Here is a 19,613-nt window from a genome sequence, read left to right as displayed (position 1 = left end):
ATCTCCAGTAAAGTTAAAAGAGCACATTGAGCGAATCAATGCCTACATTATCAAACACTACATTCAGATATCTGAACCAGCCCATCATTCCACAACCCAACTCCTGCCAGCTTGACTTCATCAGATCACTTTACGTGGACCCACTGCGATTTTTTTCTTTATTTTTGTGGTGTCCATGATCTCCCACTAGCCCAGGCATCTCCTTCTGCAACTTGTTATTATCAGCCTGTTCATCGGTTCTTCATTAGTGGCTCCTTCTTTTCCTCCCATTTGTCCAATCGACTCCTAGAAATCTCCACCTGAAATTATTTCGTTTAATCGATCGAACAGTTTCACTTAGCTTGCTTTCATTTTGAATGATAATATTTCTAAGAATTTGAGCAAGATTTTTCTTTGGTCAAATCTAAATTGATATATAATGCGTATATATCAGTAGTGCATGAAATGAAGGTGCAATATCATCATATATATATCGTACTACTTGCATGGCATTAGATTTATGAGAACTACTTATAATTATAATAAAAGCAAAGAAAGAGGGATTGATTGGTAAACCTTAGCGCCAAGGTCGAACTTAAAGCCGAGAAGGCAACCCAAAGGTATTCCAACCACGTAATAGCATCCCACATTTACATACGCCACGAATGCTTGCCATCCACATCCAACAGCCACCCCTGCAATTAAGATTTATCTTCATTTAACCTATTCACAAACCCTAGCCTAGGAAAAATTGAATAATTGGATGTTACAAATATTTGGAATAATTCATGAGCGAACCCATGCATTTAATTGGTCCCAGGTTTGTTTTGTCTGTATTTTGTTGGGAGGGTCCTACAGAGTTCACGTACTGATGTACTGAACTACAACACAACGCAAAGAAAGGACAAGTAATTAAATAAGTTCACGTACAAAGAAAGAACAGCTCGATCGTTCGTTGAATATTTTCTGAGAATTTTTTTTTTGTGCCCGTCTCGGCATTAAAAACAAAAGTACTCTGGAAGAGACATAATATGCTTCCGCATGGCATATGGCAGACAGTTCATGGGATTTAATGCTAATAATAATGGCCGGACGATGACAAATCATGAAACCCCATCATGAGGTCTCATTCATTCGTTTCTATATGTCCTTTAATTAATTCTCTCCATGAAAGTAACAAAATATATATATATATATATATATATATATATATATATATATATATATTCGATCGTGCATACATACCCATAAAAAAAAAATACGATGATCGACGTGATCACGATATTGAGGATGAGAATGAATAATGAATACGAGAAAATTACGAATTACTTTGAAAATCATATAATATAATTAATTAATACTTCAATAATATTTACTAATTACAACTTACCAGATAAGACTGGTTGAATCCCATTGAGAACGAGAGTGACCGCCAAGAATGGACAGAGATCCGAGACTGCATTAGCCACAGTCTCACCGCTGGTGAAGGCATAACTTATAACATCCCGTAGTGCAAGCACAACCACTGCTTCTATTATCGCAACAATGAAAGAAACCAAATTGACTATTATAACAGCGAATGCGGCTGACTTGGGATTGCCAGCCCCCAGCTCGTTGCTCACCCTCACACTGTACGTCATCATGTTCCAATTAAATATTTAATTAATTATATATACTCAGGCCAATATATAAAAGAGTAATTAATTAGAAATTATATTATATCAGTATACTATAATTATATTATAGATCAAGCATCCTCATCAACATAATCAAATTGATCAGACAACTATAATATAAATATTGCTAATTACATGTTAATTAAGTACTACCCTATAATCATCATTATCATCATCATAATTAATAGCTATAAAGTAGTTAATTAATCGTGATCAGAAGAAAAAAGTTGTTTTATAATATTTTTTGTCAAATTAATCGATCGGTATAAGTACCGGTGATGATAAAATTATAGATAAAAAGAATAGTATTACTAAAATAATATTAATTACAACATTTTCAATAATTATGACTACTCACCTTGCTGCCGCATTAAACCCTACTGAAACCATGAACAACAACCCATTAATCGCCATGCTGCACAAGATGATCATGAAATAATTATAATTAACAGTAGTCCATCAACAGTACTACAAGAAAAACGAACTTTTATAACTAATTTATTACAACTAAAAGACTATTCACAACTGTAAATAGTCATTTCGCTAGAATTAACTGATCGTAAATAAGCAGTTTTCTTATAGTGCAATGATCATCATATCATGCAAAATGTGGACGTTGGTCATCATGAAATTAATTAAATTGATTTATTAATTAGGATTCATTCATATATATATATATATATATAAAATGGATCCCACAAAGTTCTTTATATATTAATTATTTAATGAGTCGGGCCAGCTAAGAAATTTATTCAAGACAACTAAATATAAAATATATTTTGGGTACGGACATATATGTGAGTAATGCTACATATAATCGTAAAGTGCACAAGTGTCGTGCAATCGTTTTAAAAAAGAATGAGGTTAATTATTAAAAAATTAAATTTTTTTATGCGAGTCTCTTATTTATTTATTTTTTTAAAATAATTATACGCGCGGTGCTTGTATATACTCATTATTGTAACTATCATTTCTAAATATATGATGAATAGAAAATAGATGAAACTTTCAGGAAAGTACGTACTGCATACTGATAAGAAACCATGTGCTTATTATTAAGCAGCCATGGTATCCACCGCTTAAGACATCCGAAGGGTTGGTAGAGAAGTTATTTTTCATCCTTTCCCATATTTGTCCTTTAATTACCTAGCTAGCTTTATGTGTTTCCCAAAAGACATACGATCGATCGACTTCCATCATATAATATTTGTTTTTGGGCAATTAACTCCTCTCTCCAAAGTGAGATACATAACCCTATCTCCATGTCTGTTTGTGTGAATATACATACATACATACATACATATATATATATATATATATATATATCACGCAGTTATGACCAACTCACTATTAATTAATTTTCAATTTCCACGATATGTAAATGTAGATTATATCAGAAAATAATATGCTTGTTTACATAAATTAGGTATCGGAACAAAAATATTGATTTCAAGTTTCGGTCTTTCGGGGAGGAGTACTGTATGATGAGCTAGCTTTTAGCATTTAATGGATCCCATGCATGCAAGATTAACAAAAAAAGAGAAAGGTGATGAAGTCGTACTGTAATTTCTTACCATACAGCAAGAGAATCCAAAGCAAGCTCGGGGTTTTTGAGCAACCCAGCAACCAACACCAGTATCTGAAAATACCATGTCTCCAAGCACAACATCACAGCCGATGCAGTGGACAACTTCAGGAACTCCCAAAGACCAGAAAATGCCAGCAAACTAAGACCAGTCCAAGTCTGCTTACACTTGTCGCTGATCAAGATGTACACGAGCTGAGCCACTACCATGATCCACCACGACAAGCTCAGCACCAATGATGCACCAATCAACCCCATGTCCAACTTGTATACAGCGAGCCAGCTTAAGAGTAGGTGCACCACAAGCGTAGCTGTGGATATGTACGCACTTGGGGTTACAATGCGTTGAGATCGGAGGAATTTTTGTATTGGGAAGTTCACTGCGTAAGCGAATATTTGTGGGATAAGGCCGTAGACAAAAACTGCGGTGGTGTTCATTTGGTTTGTGATGAAGTTTTGGGCTGGAGGCTACAAAATGAAATGGGCTTATGTTTTAAAATCATTTGTGGGCTTCAGAACAAATTCAAATAAAGTTTTGAATTGGGCTAAAAACTAGTTTTTTTTAGGGGATGTGAACAATTTCTTTTGGGCTAAAATAGATTTGGGCGACATTTTTTTAAAAAAATTCGCATGTTCTAGTTTTGTTATAAAAGGAAAGTCCGACTCTTTTTTTTTTTTGTTAAAAAAAAAAAAAGAGTCCATTGAGCGATTCGGGCAGCCTGCTTTGCAATTGGGCGCCCAAGAGGGTGCCTGTCCAAGATCAGAAAATTTTTTTTGACAAAAATATTTTTGTGGTGTTTTGAGCCCAAGACCCCACGTGCAATAACCTCAACCATTGGGCCAGAGTATATTGTTATGGCACAAATATTTTTTTTAAATATTATTTGCATGATTGTTATTATTGACTATATGCATGCCATGAGATAATTCTTGTCACATTTGTTAAGCCTTCTATTTTTATGCTACAAATTGCCTACGCTATTATTATTTGTGAATAATAATTGTTTGGGTGAAATATAATGAATTTTTTGTACATGTATTATATTTACATGTTAAACTATGAGCTTATTTTATCACTAGTATTTGCTAGGCTAATTTTAGGAATTAGTCTTCAAATTATTAAAATGTGATAAAATAAACGATTAAGTAGTCTAAGTTATATGAATAGCCATGCTTATGATTAGACCAAATAAATTTTTTCGATCTGAGAAGAAATTATTTTTTTTCATGTGACTAACTCGGTAGATTACTTATCCTAGTGGGAGTATGGTTGAGAATGATTTGGAATTAATCTCCTATATGATATAAATTTGAGCCAAAATTAAGTTAGAAATTAATAATTAGGCATTGAGGTGCAAGAGATGATTAGTAAGCTTAGCGAGTTTTCAATCTTACAACATGTATTAATTTTTTTTGCTCTGACTTAGATTAACGCATCAAATTTCTTATATGTGTGTGCAATTAGATACTCATAAGTTAGTAACTTTGAGATAACTCAAAATAAAGCGTAGAGATTATGTATGCGACTTAGTTGTCGCATTAATCTCCTCCATGAGCAGTAGTTAAAAATGAATGAAGACTATCATGAGTGTCAGATAATCTTAGACCATCATTATTGTGAAACCTCTGAAAGGTCTAGAGTAAAATTGGAAGTGCGCATGTGACGCATGCACTACAACTTTTATAGAAGTGTCAAATAAGAGCTAAACCACTATTTTACCTTTGAGAATCTTGTGGATAATAACAAAAGTTGCACGTTGTTTTTGTAACACAAATTTTAAATTGCTGCTATATTTGAGGTTGAACATTATAATATTGAAGCAACTTAGATTAACTCACAGATAAGCACATATCCTCTCTACTTGCTAGTATGTCCGACAAGTAAGAACATTAAAATTTGAGTGTGCAAGAGTGTTGAGGACATTCTTGATTGGCACATTCATTTTTTAAAGGTTTTATCAGTGCACCTTTATATGGTATTAACATTGGTAATCTTGCTCAAATTTTATTTTTGTCTAGTTAGAACAAATAGGTTCTTGCAAATATATAAACTTTGGAGCACCCCCTTGAGTGTAATACTAAGCACCTTGGATGTTTGCATGGTAACTGTGACAAAAGTTTGAATAATTAAGTATGACTTAATTAAGTCTAAAAATCTTACTCGTGGTTGCGTTAATGCAAAATAAGTTTTAGGCTAAGATAATTTCTCTCAAAATTTTTTTTTTCCTCTCCTAAAGTGAATTGGAGAAAACGAAAAATATTTAGTAAGTGAGAAATATGAATATATCGCTAGTTAGTAGCTAAAATGTCGCATACTGCATTTGTTGCACAAAACGATATTTTTATTAGCGCTTTTAATGCGATATTAAAGAAGTCTATACCTAATTTGATTTAAGACTCATTGAAAACAGTGGTGTTAGTGAGAATTCCTAGAGGTTTAGGAGTTGGATGGTCACTCATTGACTGATGGTCACTTATTGACTTAGTGATATTATTTCTCGAGTGGAGAAATGATATGCTAAAAATGTGCCGTGGAGGCATATGATGATGGGTGTGAATTTTGAGAAATTTAAGTTTTTCTCGCTAATGAGATCTCTCTCCTTTATTTAGAAGAGTCAAAGAGAAAAGACAATATGAACATTTTCTATGTGAAAGTTTCTATACATACATACTAAGGATATGAGATAATTAAAAATATCGTTTTATCATATAAATGCGATCCAAATTTTTTTTTTCAGAAAATATATTTTTCAGTTAAAATATTTTCAAAATCGTAATCATGAGTTATATGATGAGATTAATTATCTCGCAGTTTATTGACTTGTTGAGAATGGTGTTATAAATGAATTATGGAGCAAAACAATTGTTACATCTTGGGTTGATGTAATATGGGGGGTTGCGGCCTTAATTTTGATTTGTCGTCCTTAGATTGAGTTCATTTACCTTTGAGAAAGGTTGAGAAACTATTTTGTACAAATGTGAATTCTATTAAAAATCGAAATGATTAAGATTGGTTATTTTTTAGTTGAGTAAAAAAAAATTACTCGTATTTTCGACGAGGGTAGAGAATTGTGAATTTTTGTAACACTTAATTTTTGGAAAAAAACATTTTCATCACGTTTCATTCCATATTATCTTAACCTTAATTTTTTCAATTTTTTCTTTAAGATCGTTGAAAATAGTGGGAGTAATTCAACAATTAGTATGCGTATACATTTGAGTGATGGTGTACCACTAGTGATAGTAACTCCTGAAAGTTATAGAATATAATAATCCTCATAAATAGCATGATTGCTTTATATCAGTTTTCTCTCGTCGTTTAGAGGCAAGAAGACAATATTTGTAATATGACTCCGCTAAAGGTATTGAATTCACATAGTATGAATCTTAATATAGAATCTTAGATTCGCTTCACTTATATGATCCAACTTGGGATTGTTGATCTAATTGAAAAAGAAAAAGTGGAGTAGATAGAGGCATAGATCTATCTCTTGGCACTAATTGAGTTGCATTTAGATAGTTATTGATCGCATATTTATTGAAATTTTTCTTGAAAGTGTTAAATAGCTGATTTTCATTAGGAGATTTAGATGGTTAGCTTTTGTGATGTTTAGGCATGAAGTATTTTGAGCACTTGATTGTTGCTAGTACTATTTTGGTACTAAAAGCAAATTAATGTTGTTGGTGCTGTATACATGCGGCCGAAACAAACCATTTATTCAAAAATACCAAATGTACCTAGTCATTTTTTTTATTAAACGACCTATTAAATAAAATGAGATTGATGTGATTGTGGTAGAAAGTTAAGATAATTTTAAGTCATTGCATTTCATTAGAAGAAAATGCTCTGGTTGGCTCATAATTAGTATTTTTATTCCTGTGTGTACTTTTGAGTGGCTTACACTTTTGTTGGTTCAATTTCATCTATATATCCAAGTCGATACATAATCTATATGCTAAACAAATATCACATATACTTGACAGTGTTTTTACTCATATTTATGTGGGAAAGGTTTTGTGTGAATCGATCAGAGATCGAACTCACATGCGAGTAAGAAAATTTGATAGGTTCAATAGGGAATAATTGATTTCTGTAGCAATATTTAAGATCAGAGCTCTCTGCTGCTTCCATGAAACGAAAAAAGCCTTTTTGCTAGTATTTGTTTTGCCTTCTTGATTTTGCTGTCAGTGTGGGTATTTGTATGCTCGATCTGATGTTTTGTTCCTCTCTCATTTTTTCATTCACAGCTGGCTATGTGAACTTTTTGTTGCGCTTTTCAATTTTCTTTACAAAGCCCTTTCGCATTTCATTGTTTTAGGGTGAATATTCCTTTACATGCTAATGCTAGCGCTTTTGCTACCTAACTTTATTATTTTCTGGGCTAAAGCATATCAAGTTCTAATCTCTCTCTCTCTCTCTCTCTCTCTCTCTGATACGTGTTCATTTAAAGTATATGGGGCATCCAATAGCCAATGATATGCTTTATTGAACCTTGTTTTATTGAACCTTGTTGAGCTGCAGCAAGCCTACTTGTTTCAATAGCCGTATAGTTTCAATAGTATTTTTTTTTTTATTTTATAAAAGACTATTTTCGGGGATTAAATCTTATATGCTATAAAAAAAAAACAAACTATCATCTTATATATAAAAATTAACTTTAACTAAATATTTCGCTTTCGGCAATGATTAACTAAGAAACTTAAGGTTTAAGTGCGCGCTCATAATCATGATCACACGCCAGCACATCAGGGAAAAATTCTGGACCATCATAATCAATTTATTGCCTGCTGACCTTATAAAGATCATCAACTCAACTAACATTCTTGATTCTAAATATTACAGGAGGAGCTGATCAACTCAAAAATACCTTCCTGTAGTATATATATTTGGTCAGTCCAGACTTATATAACTAGGCTGCAAGACACGTGCATATCTAGCTACCAACATGATTATAACCCAAAATATACGTACGTACGTGTCTTTCATCCAACGGGTCCTATTCAAAATATACACACGTGTGTATATATAGGTCATGTACACCTATATATATATATAATCCATTTTTGAGGTATTTTACGAAAAACAATTAAGTGATCAATTTGGACTTTTGACTGGCGGATCAATGATCATTCAATCTATGTATCATTCTATTAAAATGTGAAAACTTTACACGAGGTTGATCAAAATGCAAAGAATCGTTTGGATAAGTGGGATGACTCGAAGGATTAACAGTAGTACCCTATTTAATTTGCGAGCATGGAAATTGGGCTCCTCCCCAGCCATTAATTAACCATGCAATATTGATGCCAGACAGAATAGCGATTATTCTGCAGACGGCTAATTTCAACAAATAATTTACAGAAAAGAAAACAAGAGAATCGCCCAAAAATATAGAGAAAACGTTTCTTATGTTCAATTCAATTATCAATATTCAAGAGTGACCAAATCAACCCACCGGATAGAATAACGATTATTCTGCAAGCTAGTTTCAACAGATAATTTACAAGAAAGAAAACAAGAGAATCGCCAAAAAATATAGATAAAATCTCTCTAATGTTCAATTCAATTATCAATATTCAAGGGTGACCAAATCAATCCACAAGTCGAGTTGTAATAACTGAAAATCGATTGTATTCGAATTTTACCAAAAATAACAAACTCTCAATAATCATGCCAAAATTAAATACGTAAATAAAGAAGTAATCTGTCAAAAATCTAGCCCAAATCGAGTTTAGAATCACTTTCAAAACAGTAAATGAAATATTACCATAAAAGAAAAATAAATAATTAAAAATAGGAAATCGGAGGGAAAAATAGTGGAATTTGGCTTAAAAAATGATGCACACGAAGCATAGTTGGGTGCCCACGACGTGCGTGCTAAAAAGAGCTTTCCGAATTGGGATCATATGCTCGATTCTGATACCTGTAGTCAAAATTATGATCAAAATACTGAAACGTGTCCAAAACTGTCTCAATCAAGAAAAGACCACGATTTCATGCCCTCTTTGTGCTGATCTGCCACCTCTAGATATTTTAGCGTAGTCAACGTGCAATTTGAAAACTCAACATCATCTTACTCATATCCTCTTGCATCAAATATCCCATTTTTCATAAGAACCTAATACATAATATATATGCATGCTAGATCGAGCTTACATAAATATGCCTGCTCATAACTCATGAGGTCCTTGGTCTAGCTAAGATCAAGCTGTCATCTTTGTCCCTTTTTCCCCACTATGTTCCCTAGCTAGCTAGCTTGTAACATTTGGAGTCAGTCATGATTTAATGCTTCAAGGTACTACCTTTCCTAGTTTTTACTCTTATACATACATACATACATATATATATATATATATATATATACACACACACACACATTATCACATCCAGTTTACCTCACTATATATAGGTGCTACTAGATTTTGATCTTATGGATAAGTGCGGATTTATTAGTTTTGTCTCTAGCTATATATATATAGATATATATATATATATATTATGGCTAATGTATATCTATGCTAGCTAGTCCAACTCAATATGTGTAAGCTGGCCTTGATGATCATGCATGTCAATTACTAATGACCATCATCATTAACATCTATTGTTACAAATTAATATTCTAAATTTATTTTCTTAGGACATGATACTTTGGGAAAGCAAAATAGCTAGGATTTAAAAAAAATGTAAGTACTAAAATAGATAAAAATACTTGCAATAACGTCGATCGAGAATATATTATAATTTATAACAAGATAATTTGCTGGAAATTATCTCTCGGCTTTCTTTATTATAATCTCATATATTCTTCTACTACTAATAATCAAGCTGATCATTTTACGTAGTGTTGTGAGCGACTAAAACCTGATTTAGATAGTGAGATAAAATGATTATATAATATGTGAATAATAATAAAATTATTTGATTTAAGATGTTTATGAGATTTTGGAAAAAGAGAGAAAATTTTGAATAAAAATATCATAAGTTAAAATGTTAATGTTAGAATATAATTTTTGTTTTGGAATTTGAAAAGTGTATTGCTTTTTGTATTTTGTTTTTAAAAAGTTGTAATGATTAGATGAAAAAGTTGAAAATTTGAAATTGAAAAATGTTTATGTTATTTGTAGTGTTTGGATATTAAGATAAAGTGAGATGAGATGGGATAGAATCATTAGAGTATCTTGCTATCCAAATCAGGTCTTGATTCATATATCTAATTTGTGTTAATATATAAATATATATATATATATATATATATTCGGCTCCATCAACCTTATTTTTTGATCTTCATCGACCGACTATAGTACGTAATAGAACACGGCCTTATTTTGCTTTTTGTAATTTTTTGTTGTTTTGGTTTAATCGGCCTGGAAGAGTCTAGTCCGTTGGTTACGGTTTTTGTACAAAGATTACTGTTATTTATACTAGAGATTTCACGGGCAGAGAGACCGAACAAAACAGCTAAAATAATTTACGGTTCACATCAATTTATTTTTATAAAATAATTTTATAACTACCAAATTAGTTATAATCATATAAATAAAGCAGATCATCGATCGCTGGCCGGCCGTCATCAAGCCAAGCTGGTAAAATAAAAACTGAGAAATAAAGAAAATGCTAAACTCATTACAAATTATTAATGGATCTTACAAACTTCATGAACTTATATAGAATATCTAAATATTGATTTAGTTTAATTTAATTTTTATTTCAACATCTTATTGATTACATGTGATCATTAAAACTTGTAATGCTTCAGAAATCATAATTAAACAAGAAAGAAAACCAAAAAAAGAAACATATATGTCTGCCCACAACAATTAGTTCGATCTGTTAATGTAGTTTTTACATGCGTTGCACCTGCACGGCCGGCATTTTTTGTAGATCGATCCTAAGCATATGTTATCGAATTAATTGGGTTTGAGAATCGAGATCACGATCGATCGATCCATCCATGCATGATACATATATACCAAAACAAATAATGATAATAATAACCACAAAAAGGACGAACATGATGGGTCCAAGTGATCGTGATCATGTTTAAGCATATGACTACATGATGATCAGGTCAAAATCCGGATCCCTGCATGGCCTCTAATCAATGACAAAGACCAACAATTGACTTGTTCCATGCAGTACTTGTAGTACTGCTGATCACCATACAAATCTCAAACTGAAACCATGATCACAACCACACAGGGAGAGAGAACTTCAACTAACATTCTTCTCGTCTGATCAGGCCGAAATGATTCCGGGCGGCATCTTGCTTGCTCGGAAAACATGCAGTTAATTTATCTTATAGTAGTACTACATATACATAATGTTCTTTCTTTTTCTTTGTTTTTTTTTTTTTTTTTGTGAAAAAAAAAATATGTGTCTGTGTGTGTATATATATATATATATATATATATATATATATATATTGTTTAATCCTTGAAAAGTGGTCTAATTTACGATTCTTGTACAAACATGAAGGGATAATTTGGTGCCTGCCTTGGTCATCATATGACTCATATCTATATTATATATATATATATATAATGTGTATAATGTGCATGAATAATTATATATAATAACCAGTATCGACTAGAATATAAATATATTAGTTTTTTTCCTAGTCCTATATAGAAAATATTTGGTAGTACTTCGTGTATGTCTCATATATGGTTGTTAAAACTGATGAGAGGGAGCTGAGTGATTTTCATTCAAAATTGTATGTTTATTTGCGTATCACTTTACAAATATATAGATGTACATGAGACTAAGTGGAAACATGTGAAAAATGTAAGTAGACTAATTATACAAATTAGATATATTCTTAAAATCAAGATAATTGATTTTCTGGAGATGGAGAATCTAAAAAATATGGCAATTGTCAATAATGTGACGTTGCATGTTTGGTAGATCTAATTAACTAAAGCAAATTAAACCATGCAATTCACAATGGTTGGCCGGGTCAATGCAAAAACGTCTGCGCGCGACCTGTCATGAATTGGAGCCAACCTAGCTAGGCCATGGTAAAGACAAGAATTATATAAGTAATTTAATTTAATCAATTGATCATGATCATGAACTACGTATATAGTACTGGATCATCATCATCATCATCATCATATTTGAGTGTAATTAAGATGGTCTAAAAGAGGCAAGTACTCATGCTGGTTACGCATTAATTATATATAGTGATAATTGGATGGTTGGGATATTAATGTAATTTAAGTTACAAACATGATGTGTTTCATCAGTACTGATACTACTACTGTTTGGAGGACGGCAGAGATTACGCGTTATAATTCAGTAACCCGGATTGTTGCTAATTAAACGTTTTGAGGGATCGATGAGACATATATGGAGAAATGTGCGTGCATCGTTAATGGACAAAACGTATTACAATTTGTAAGGTCTTCCTTTAAATGATTCATATATGTCATCCTAGAATGTCCAGTTATCCAATTAGAAGCTGCCGCCTGCCCAAGAATTGGTAGGCCGCCGACGTCTATTTTTACTAATTATATATATATACATGATATTCATATATATGACAAAACATTGCATCTATCCTCCCAGCTAGCTAGCTAGCTGCATGTTTGCAATCTTTGATTAATTTGCTGATCATATTTAAGTATCGGTATTATATGCCAATTGATCAAACTGCCAGAACATATTATATATATTTAATTGCGTCTTAGTTTGTATTTTACCAAATGCATTTTTTACGATGGCGTGTATGAAATGGTCACTTAGAGAGGAACAAGAAATATTCCAGCAGTACTGCCATTATATATATCTTTTATGATTTGATGAACGTACGTATGTACATGGCCCTTTTTTATTAGTACATATATATATATATATATATATATATATGCATGCCAGCATTTATATTTATATATATTTGTATATATATCAAGGCCAGCAGCTATCTGATCATGAATTCATTCCTGCTCTCACATCAACGTCGACCAGCTTCGGGCCATATATATACATATATATATATATAAAGTCCTACCTACCAGTCAGCTTAATTTAGAACAAGAAGAAATTAGAAACTGCATATATATATATATAATTGGGAGCAAGACTCTGACATTATATGAAAAATTTTATACACCACGAAACAACCATTTTACTTAATAAAAAATTTATACAATCTCTTACTATTCACATAATTTTTACACTCCACATTTTTTTTAATTTTTATTATTTTTTTCTTTTATCAAATATTTAATATATGAATAATGAATATAAGAAAAATTGAATTATTTTAAAAAGAATAAACTTAAAAAAAAAAATTTTTAAAATTATAATGTGTAGAGATTGAAAAGTTTTGTAACATTGCTCGTTATTGGAGGTTTCATTATCTTTCAACAATGATAAAAGTGTACGTCGCATCGTCTTACATATTGAGATAAGACTATGATGAATATCATTAATACTCATACATACATATGCACATCAAGCATCAGCAAAAAGCAAATACTACTTGACAAACGCTTCCAAATTTGATTCCCTAATTTCGTTTTCCCGGATAAAAAAGGGACCATCTCAAGGATCTCAATATTCGTGCAATCCCTACTAATCAAATTCACCTAACACACAAGCTCGCTCCTTTGCTCCTTATCAACATCCTTCTCTGGCCACAAGCTGCTGGCTCATTGCCACTGGAATAACTATGGCCTCCCAAGATGACCTTCACCAACCCATCTTAAACAACTCGCACCATGCACAGCCCGTACCAGAGCCTGAGCCCATCTCAGCCGTATTCCACGGAGTTGACCCCCGGCTCGAAAAGGTGCTGTCTGATACTCAGTTACCGCGGTTCAAGCGCCTCCAAATGGCGACATGGATTGAGTTGAAACTCCTCTTCCCGCTTGCCGGTCCGGCCGTCTTCGTGTACATGATCAACAACTTTTTGTCTCTGTCCACCCGAGTCTTCGCTGGCCACCTCGGCAATCTTGAGCTCGCCGCTGCCTCTCTTGGCAATAGTGGGATCCAACTCTTAGCTTACGGTCTTATGGTATATATACAACTTTTGTTTGTAAACAAGTATTTATATATGGACTGATATACATGTCATGAGTCCACGTATCTATACATATATGTATAACCAGGCAAAATATATATAGAGTATTTTCACCCTGTTATATATATTATGCAGTTTTATTAAAATTAATGCCTGTATAAATAATTTTAATGGCATATCATTTTATTTTTCCTAACATTTAGTTATTTTGCTCTATTTGATTGTATGTATAGTTAGGTATGGGAAGCGCAGTGGAGACTTTATGTGGCCAAGCGTATGGAGCCCACAGGTATGAAATGCTAGGAATTTATCTGCAAAGATCGACGATCGTCTTGACTCTTACTGGGATCCCAATGACTTTGATCTACGTTTTATCAAAGCCCATCTTGCTCTTACTCGGCGAGTCAACCGCTGTGGCATCTGCCGCCGCAGTTTTTGTCTACGGTCTTATCCCACAAATATTCGCTTACGCAGTGAACTTCCCTATACAAAAATTCCTCCAATCTCAACGCATTGTAACCCCAAGTGCGTACATATCCACAGCTACGCTTGTGGTGCACCTACTCTTAAGCTGGCTCGCTGTATACAAGTTGGACATGGGGTTGATTGGTGCATCATTGGTGCTGAGCTTGTCGTGGTGGATCATGGTAGTGGCTCAGCTCGTGTACATCTTGATCAGCGACAAGTGTAAGCAGACTTGGACTGGTCTTAGTTTGCTGGCATTTTCTGGTCTTTGGGGGTTCCTGAAGTTGTCCACTGCATCGGCTGTGATGTTGTGCTTGGAGACATGGTATTTTCAGATACTGGTGTTGGTTGCTGGGTTGCTCAAAAACCCCGAGCTTGCTTTGGATTCTCTTGCTGTATGGTAAGAAATTACAGTACGACTTCATCACCTTTCTCTTTTTTTGTTAATCTTGCATGCATGGGATCCTTAAAATGCTAAAAGCTAGCTCATCATACAGTACTCCTCCCCGATAGACCGAAACTTGAAATCAATATTTTTGTTCCGATACCTAATTTATGTAAACAAGCATATTATTTTCTGATATAATCTACATTTTCATATAGTGGAAATTGAAAATTAAATAGTGAGTTGGTCATAACTGCGTGATATATGTATGTATGTATGTATGTATGTATGTATATTCACACAAACAGACATGGAGATAGGGTTATCCGGTTATGTATCTCACTTTGGAGAGAGGAGTTAATTGCCCAAAAACAAATATTATATGATGGAAGCCGATCGATCGATCGTATGTCTTTTGGAAAACACATAAAGCTAGCTAGGTAAAAGGACAAATATTGGAAAGGATGAAAAATAACTTCTCTACCAACCCTTCGGATGTCTTAAAAGGTGGATATAGTGGTTGCTTAATAATAAGCACATGGTTTCTGATCAGTATGCAGTACTTTTCTGAAAGTTTCATCTATTTCTATTCACCATATGCTTTGAAATGATAGTTGCAGTAGTGAGTATATATAAGTATCGTATAATCATTTTGAAAAAATGAAAAAATATGAGATTCACATAAAATAAATTAATTTTTTAATAGTAAATCTCACTCTTTTTTAAAACGAATGCACGATTCTTGCGCACTCTACGACTATATTTAACATTAGCCACGTGTATGTCCTAACCCAAAATATATTTTATATTTAGTTGTCTTGAATAAATTTCTTAGCTGGCCCGACTCATTAAATAATTAATATATAAAGGACTTTGTGGGATCCATTTTATATATATATATATATATATATATGTGAATGAATCCTAATAAATCAATTTAATTAATTTCTTGATGACCAACGTCCGCATTTTGCATGATGTGATGATCATTGATGGACTACTGTTAATTATAATTATTTCATGATCATCTTGTGCAGCATGGCGATTAATGGGTTGTTGTTCATGGTTTCAGTAGGGTTTAATGCGGCAGCAAGGTCAGTAGTCATGATTATTGAAAATGTTGCAATTAATATTGTTTTAGTGATCGTACTATTCTTTTTATCTATAATTTTATCATCACCGGCACTTATGCCGATCGATTAATTTGACAAAAAATATTATAAAAAAACTTTTTTCTTCTGATCACGATTAATTAACTACTTTATATATAGCTATTAATTATGATGATGATAATTATAGGGTAGTACTTAATTAACATGTAATTAGCAATATTTATATTATAGTTGTCTGATCAATTTAATTGATTATGTTGATTACTCTTTATATATTGGCCTGAGTATATATAATTAATTAAATATTTAATTGGAACATGATGACGTACAGTGTGAGGGTGAGCAACGAGCTGGGGGCTGGCAATCCCAAGTCAGCCGCATTCGCTGTTATAATAGTCAATTTGGTTTCTTTCATTGTTGCGATAATAGAAGCAGTGGTTGTGCTTGCACTACGGGATGTTATAAGTTATGCCTTCACCAGCGGTGAGACTGTGGCTAATGCAGTCTCGGATCTCTGTCCATTCTTGGCGGTCACTCTCGTTCTCAATGGGATTCAACCAGTCTTATCTGGTAAGTTGTAATTAGTAAATATTATTGAAGCATTAATTAATTATATTATATGATTTTCAAGTAATTCGTAATTTTCTCGTATTCATTATTCATTCTCATCCTCAATATCGTGATCACGTCGATCATCGTATTTTTTTTTTATGGGTATGTATGCACGATCGAATATATATATATATATATATATATATATTGTTACTTTCATAGAGAGAATTAAAGAATATATAGAAACGAATGAATAAGACCTCACGATGGGGTTTCTAATTGATTTGTCATCGTCCGGCCATTATTATTAGCATTAAATTCCATGAACTGTCTGCCATGCCATGCGGAAACTTATTGTCTCTTCCAGAGTACTTTTGTTTTTAATGCCGAGCTGTTCTTTCTTTGTAGGTGAACTTGTTTAATTTCTTGTCGTTTCTTCGCGTTGTGTTGTAGTTTCAGTACATCAGTCAAGAAATAACCTCTGTAGGACCCTCCCAATAAAATACAGACAGAACAAACCTGGGACCAAAGGTTGCCAATTAAATGCATGGGTTCGCTCATGAATTCCAAATCATAAAGCTGGCTGTTTTTGACGTCCATCAATAATTAGTGATTTTTTTTTCTAAGAAAATACGATAAAGGTATTGTATAATTTATGATTTAAAATGATTCATCAAATTATATAAATTATGTTAATTTATAATAAGAATATTTTGTGTAATTTATTTGTAAACATAATTATATTGTTACATTTGATTTCAATAACTTGAAAACAAAAGAACCCCCAAATTCGAGGGGGTAAAAACTAAGACAGAAAAAGGGGCAAAACAAAACAAAATATAAAAGAAACAAAGCAGGATTAACCAAGGTTGTCAATAGGTTCTACAGTTCCTTTCATCACTCAATTCCAAATTGCATGAAGTTGATGTTAATACGTCTCCTGCATATGCTACGATTTTATTTGAATTTGGCATATATAATTATTTATTTATTTTCAGTTATTTTATATGAAAATAATTATTTTTTTATTAAAATAAATCTATATATTCTCATCACAAATAGTTATTTTTATTATAAATAATTCGTGACAAATATTCATTTTTTTTTTTAAGTAATAATGATATGGAAGTAGATTGTAGCTGTTAATATATATATATATATATATATATATATATATATATATTATACCAGTGAATGAGTTTGAACCAGATCATTGCCTTTTCCATTAAGATCAGGGCTTTATTCTCGACGTACAAATAGGTTAAATGAAGATAAATCTTAATTGCAGGGGTGGCTGTTGGATGTGGATGGCAAGCATTCGTGGCGTATGTAAATGTGGGATGCTATTACGTGGTTGGAATACCTTTGGGTTGCCTTCTCGGCTTTAAGTTCGACCTTGGCGCTAAGGTTTACCAATCAATCCCTCTTTCTTTGCTTTTATTATAATTATAAGTAGTTCTCATAAATCTAATGCCATGCTAGTAGTACGATATGATGATATTGCACCTTCATTTCATGCACTACTGATATATACGCATTATTATATATCAATTTAGATTTGACCAAAGAAAAATCTTGCTCAAATTCTTAGAAATATTATCATTCAAAATGAAAGCAAGCTAAGTGAAACTGTTCGATCGATTAAACGAAATAATTTGAGTTCATATATCTGTGCATGTAGGGAATATGGTCGGGGATGATAGGAGGGACTATGATGCAGACCTTCATTCTACTTTGGGTAACTTTTCGCACGGATTGGGATAAAGAGGTAAGTTGTACTATGAATTACTAGAAACTAATCTCACTAATATCATATATATATATATATATATATATATATAGATATGCTGATTGCGAAACTTTGAGTACATGAATTAAACACATCAAACAAGAGATTGGGACATTTTTCTGCCTAGCAGCACTAGAAATTAAGAAACAATAAGTTTACTGGTTTTTAGGCATCTGAAGGCTCATTAATTGACTAGTTGAATAGGCCAGGTAGCTTTACAAACTCTCGGCCAGATGAAAGACCCAGATGCGCCATATATGGCAAGATATATTGATTTAGTTCTTTGGGAAAAGAAAACAATAACAATGGAAGATTTTTAAGCATGTGGTACATTAAAAAAAAAAAAACCCTCTGAGGATGATCAATGAAATTTCAGGTGGAGATTTCTAGGGGTCGATTGGACAAATGGGAGGAAAAGAAGGAGCCACTGCTGAAGAACCGATGAACATGCTGATAATAACAAGTTGCAGAAGGAGATGCCTGGGCTAGTGGGAGATCATGGACACCACAAAAATAAAGAAAAAAATCGCAGTGGGTCCAAATGTGCTCTTTTAACTTTACTGGAGCTATTGATCAATGGCATTATTGGATCTCATTAAATGTTTGCATGTCCTGAACAATTCACAGAACCCCACCGATTTAATGTAAAAAATGATAAAAAGAGAGCAAGCAAATGTAGGATGAAAAACATAAAAAGAAAATGTGAAAAAAAGAAGAAGAAGGAATACTGATCCATTTCAACTATATATATCCAATTGAAATTGAAGTTAGATGAGAGAAAATGTTTGAAGGGTAGAACGTACGTAATTAACCTTCATCTGACAAAATCTACAACTACTAGCCAAACATGATATATTAAAATATAATATAATAAGTGAAAAATAAACTTCCTTTCAAGGGTTTGGCACAGGGTCTCATTTGTTGAATATATGGCATGTAAAGTAGTGTTGACATGCAATCGAAATAAAGCATAGGCAACACAGCGCGCAGTCGGCATAACTTACAGACGTAGGACTACCTGATCCCAATATTGTAAACAAAATAAA

The 19,613-nt window shown here is 32.7% G+C and overlaps 2 protein-coding genes across 3 annotated transcripts; one reads left to right on the top strand and one right to left on the bottom strand.

The window, feature by feature from the left end:
* Positions 1–230: 230 nt before the first annotated feature.
* Positions 231–4,076, bottom strand: LOC109015005 (protein DETOXIFICATION 40-like). Its single transcript, XM_035688668.1, has 6 exons — positions 4,068–4,076; positions 3,230–3,708; positions 2,014–2,070; positions 1,370–1,608; positions 556–674; positions 231–299 (listed from the first exon to the last, which is right to left on the bottom strand). Exons 1-6 carry the CDS (start codon positions 4,074–4,076, stop codon positions 231–233), a joined length of 972 nt encoding a protein of 323 aa, XP_035544561.1.
* Positions 4,077–13,744: 9,668 nt separating this feature from the next.
* LOC108982068 (protein DETOXIFICATION 40-like) lies at positions 13,745–19,311 on the top strand. Of its 2 annotated transcripts, XM_035688877.1 has the most exons (7): positions 13,755–14,258; positions 14,498–15,129; positions 16,152–16,208; positions 16,558–16,796; positions 18,067–18,185; positions 18,460–18,546; positions 18,944–19,311. In XM_035688877.1, the coding sequence occupies exons 1-7, from the start codon at positions 13,914–13,916 to the stop codon at positions 19,010–19,012; spliced, it is 1,548 nt and encodes a 515-aa protein (XP_035544770.1). In that variant the 5' UTR covers positions 13,755–13,913; the 3' UTR covers positions 19,013–19,311. The 2 variants fall into 2 exon arrangements, with proteins under 2 accessions (XP_035544771.1, XP_035544770.1); XM_035688878.1 differs by lacking the exons at positions 18,067–18,185; positions 18,460–18,546; positions 18,944–19,311 and adding an exon at positions 17,232–17,374 and having other exon boundaries at positions 13,745–14,258.
* The last annotated feature ends 302 nt before the right edge of the window (positions 19,312–19,613 follow it).

Source organism: Juglans regia, chromosome 3 (genome assembly GCF_001411555.2).
Source record: "Juglans regia cultivar Chandler chromosome 3, Walnut 2.0, whole genome shotgun sequence".
Taxonomy (NCBI): domain Eukaryota; kingdom Viridiplantae; phylum Streptophyta; class Magnoliopsida; order Fagales; family Juglandaceae; genus Juglans; species Juglans regia.
The sequence above is the reverse complement of the archived record's forward strand: the minus strand, read 5'-3'. Positions and strand labels throughout refer to the sequence as shown.

Coding starts and splice junctions, on each gene's coding strand:
- LOC108982068 (XM_035688877.1), top strand. CDS start 13,914: ATGGCCTCCCAAGATGACCTTCACCAACCCATCTTAAACAACTCGCAC. Junction 14,259..14,497: donor TCTTAGCTTACGGTCTTATG/GTATATATACAA, acceptor TTGTATGTATAG/TTAGGTATGGGAAGCGCAGT. Junction 18,186..18,459: donor AGTTCGACCTTGGCGCTAAG/GTTTACCAATCA, acceptor CTGTGCATGTAG/GGAATATGGTCGGGGATGAT.
- LOC109015005 (XM_035688668.1), bottom strand. Junction 675..1,369: donor GATTCAACCAGTCTTATCTG/GTAAGTTGTAAT, acceptor TCTTAATTGCAG/GGGTGGCTGTTGGATGTGGA. Junction 300..555: donor AGTTCGACCTTGGCGCTAAG/GTTTACCAATCA, acceptor AAATAATTTCAG/GTGGAGATTTCTAGGAGTCG.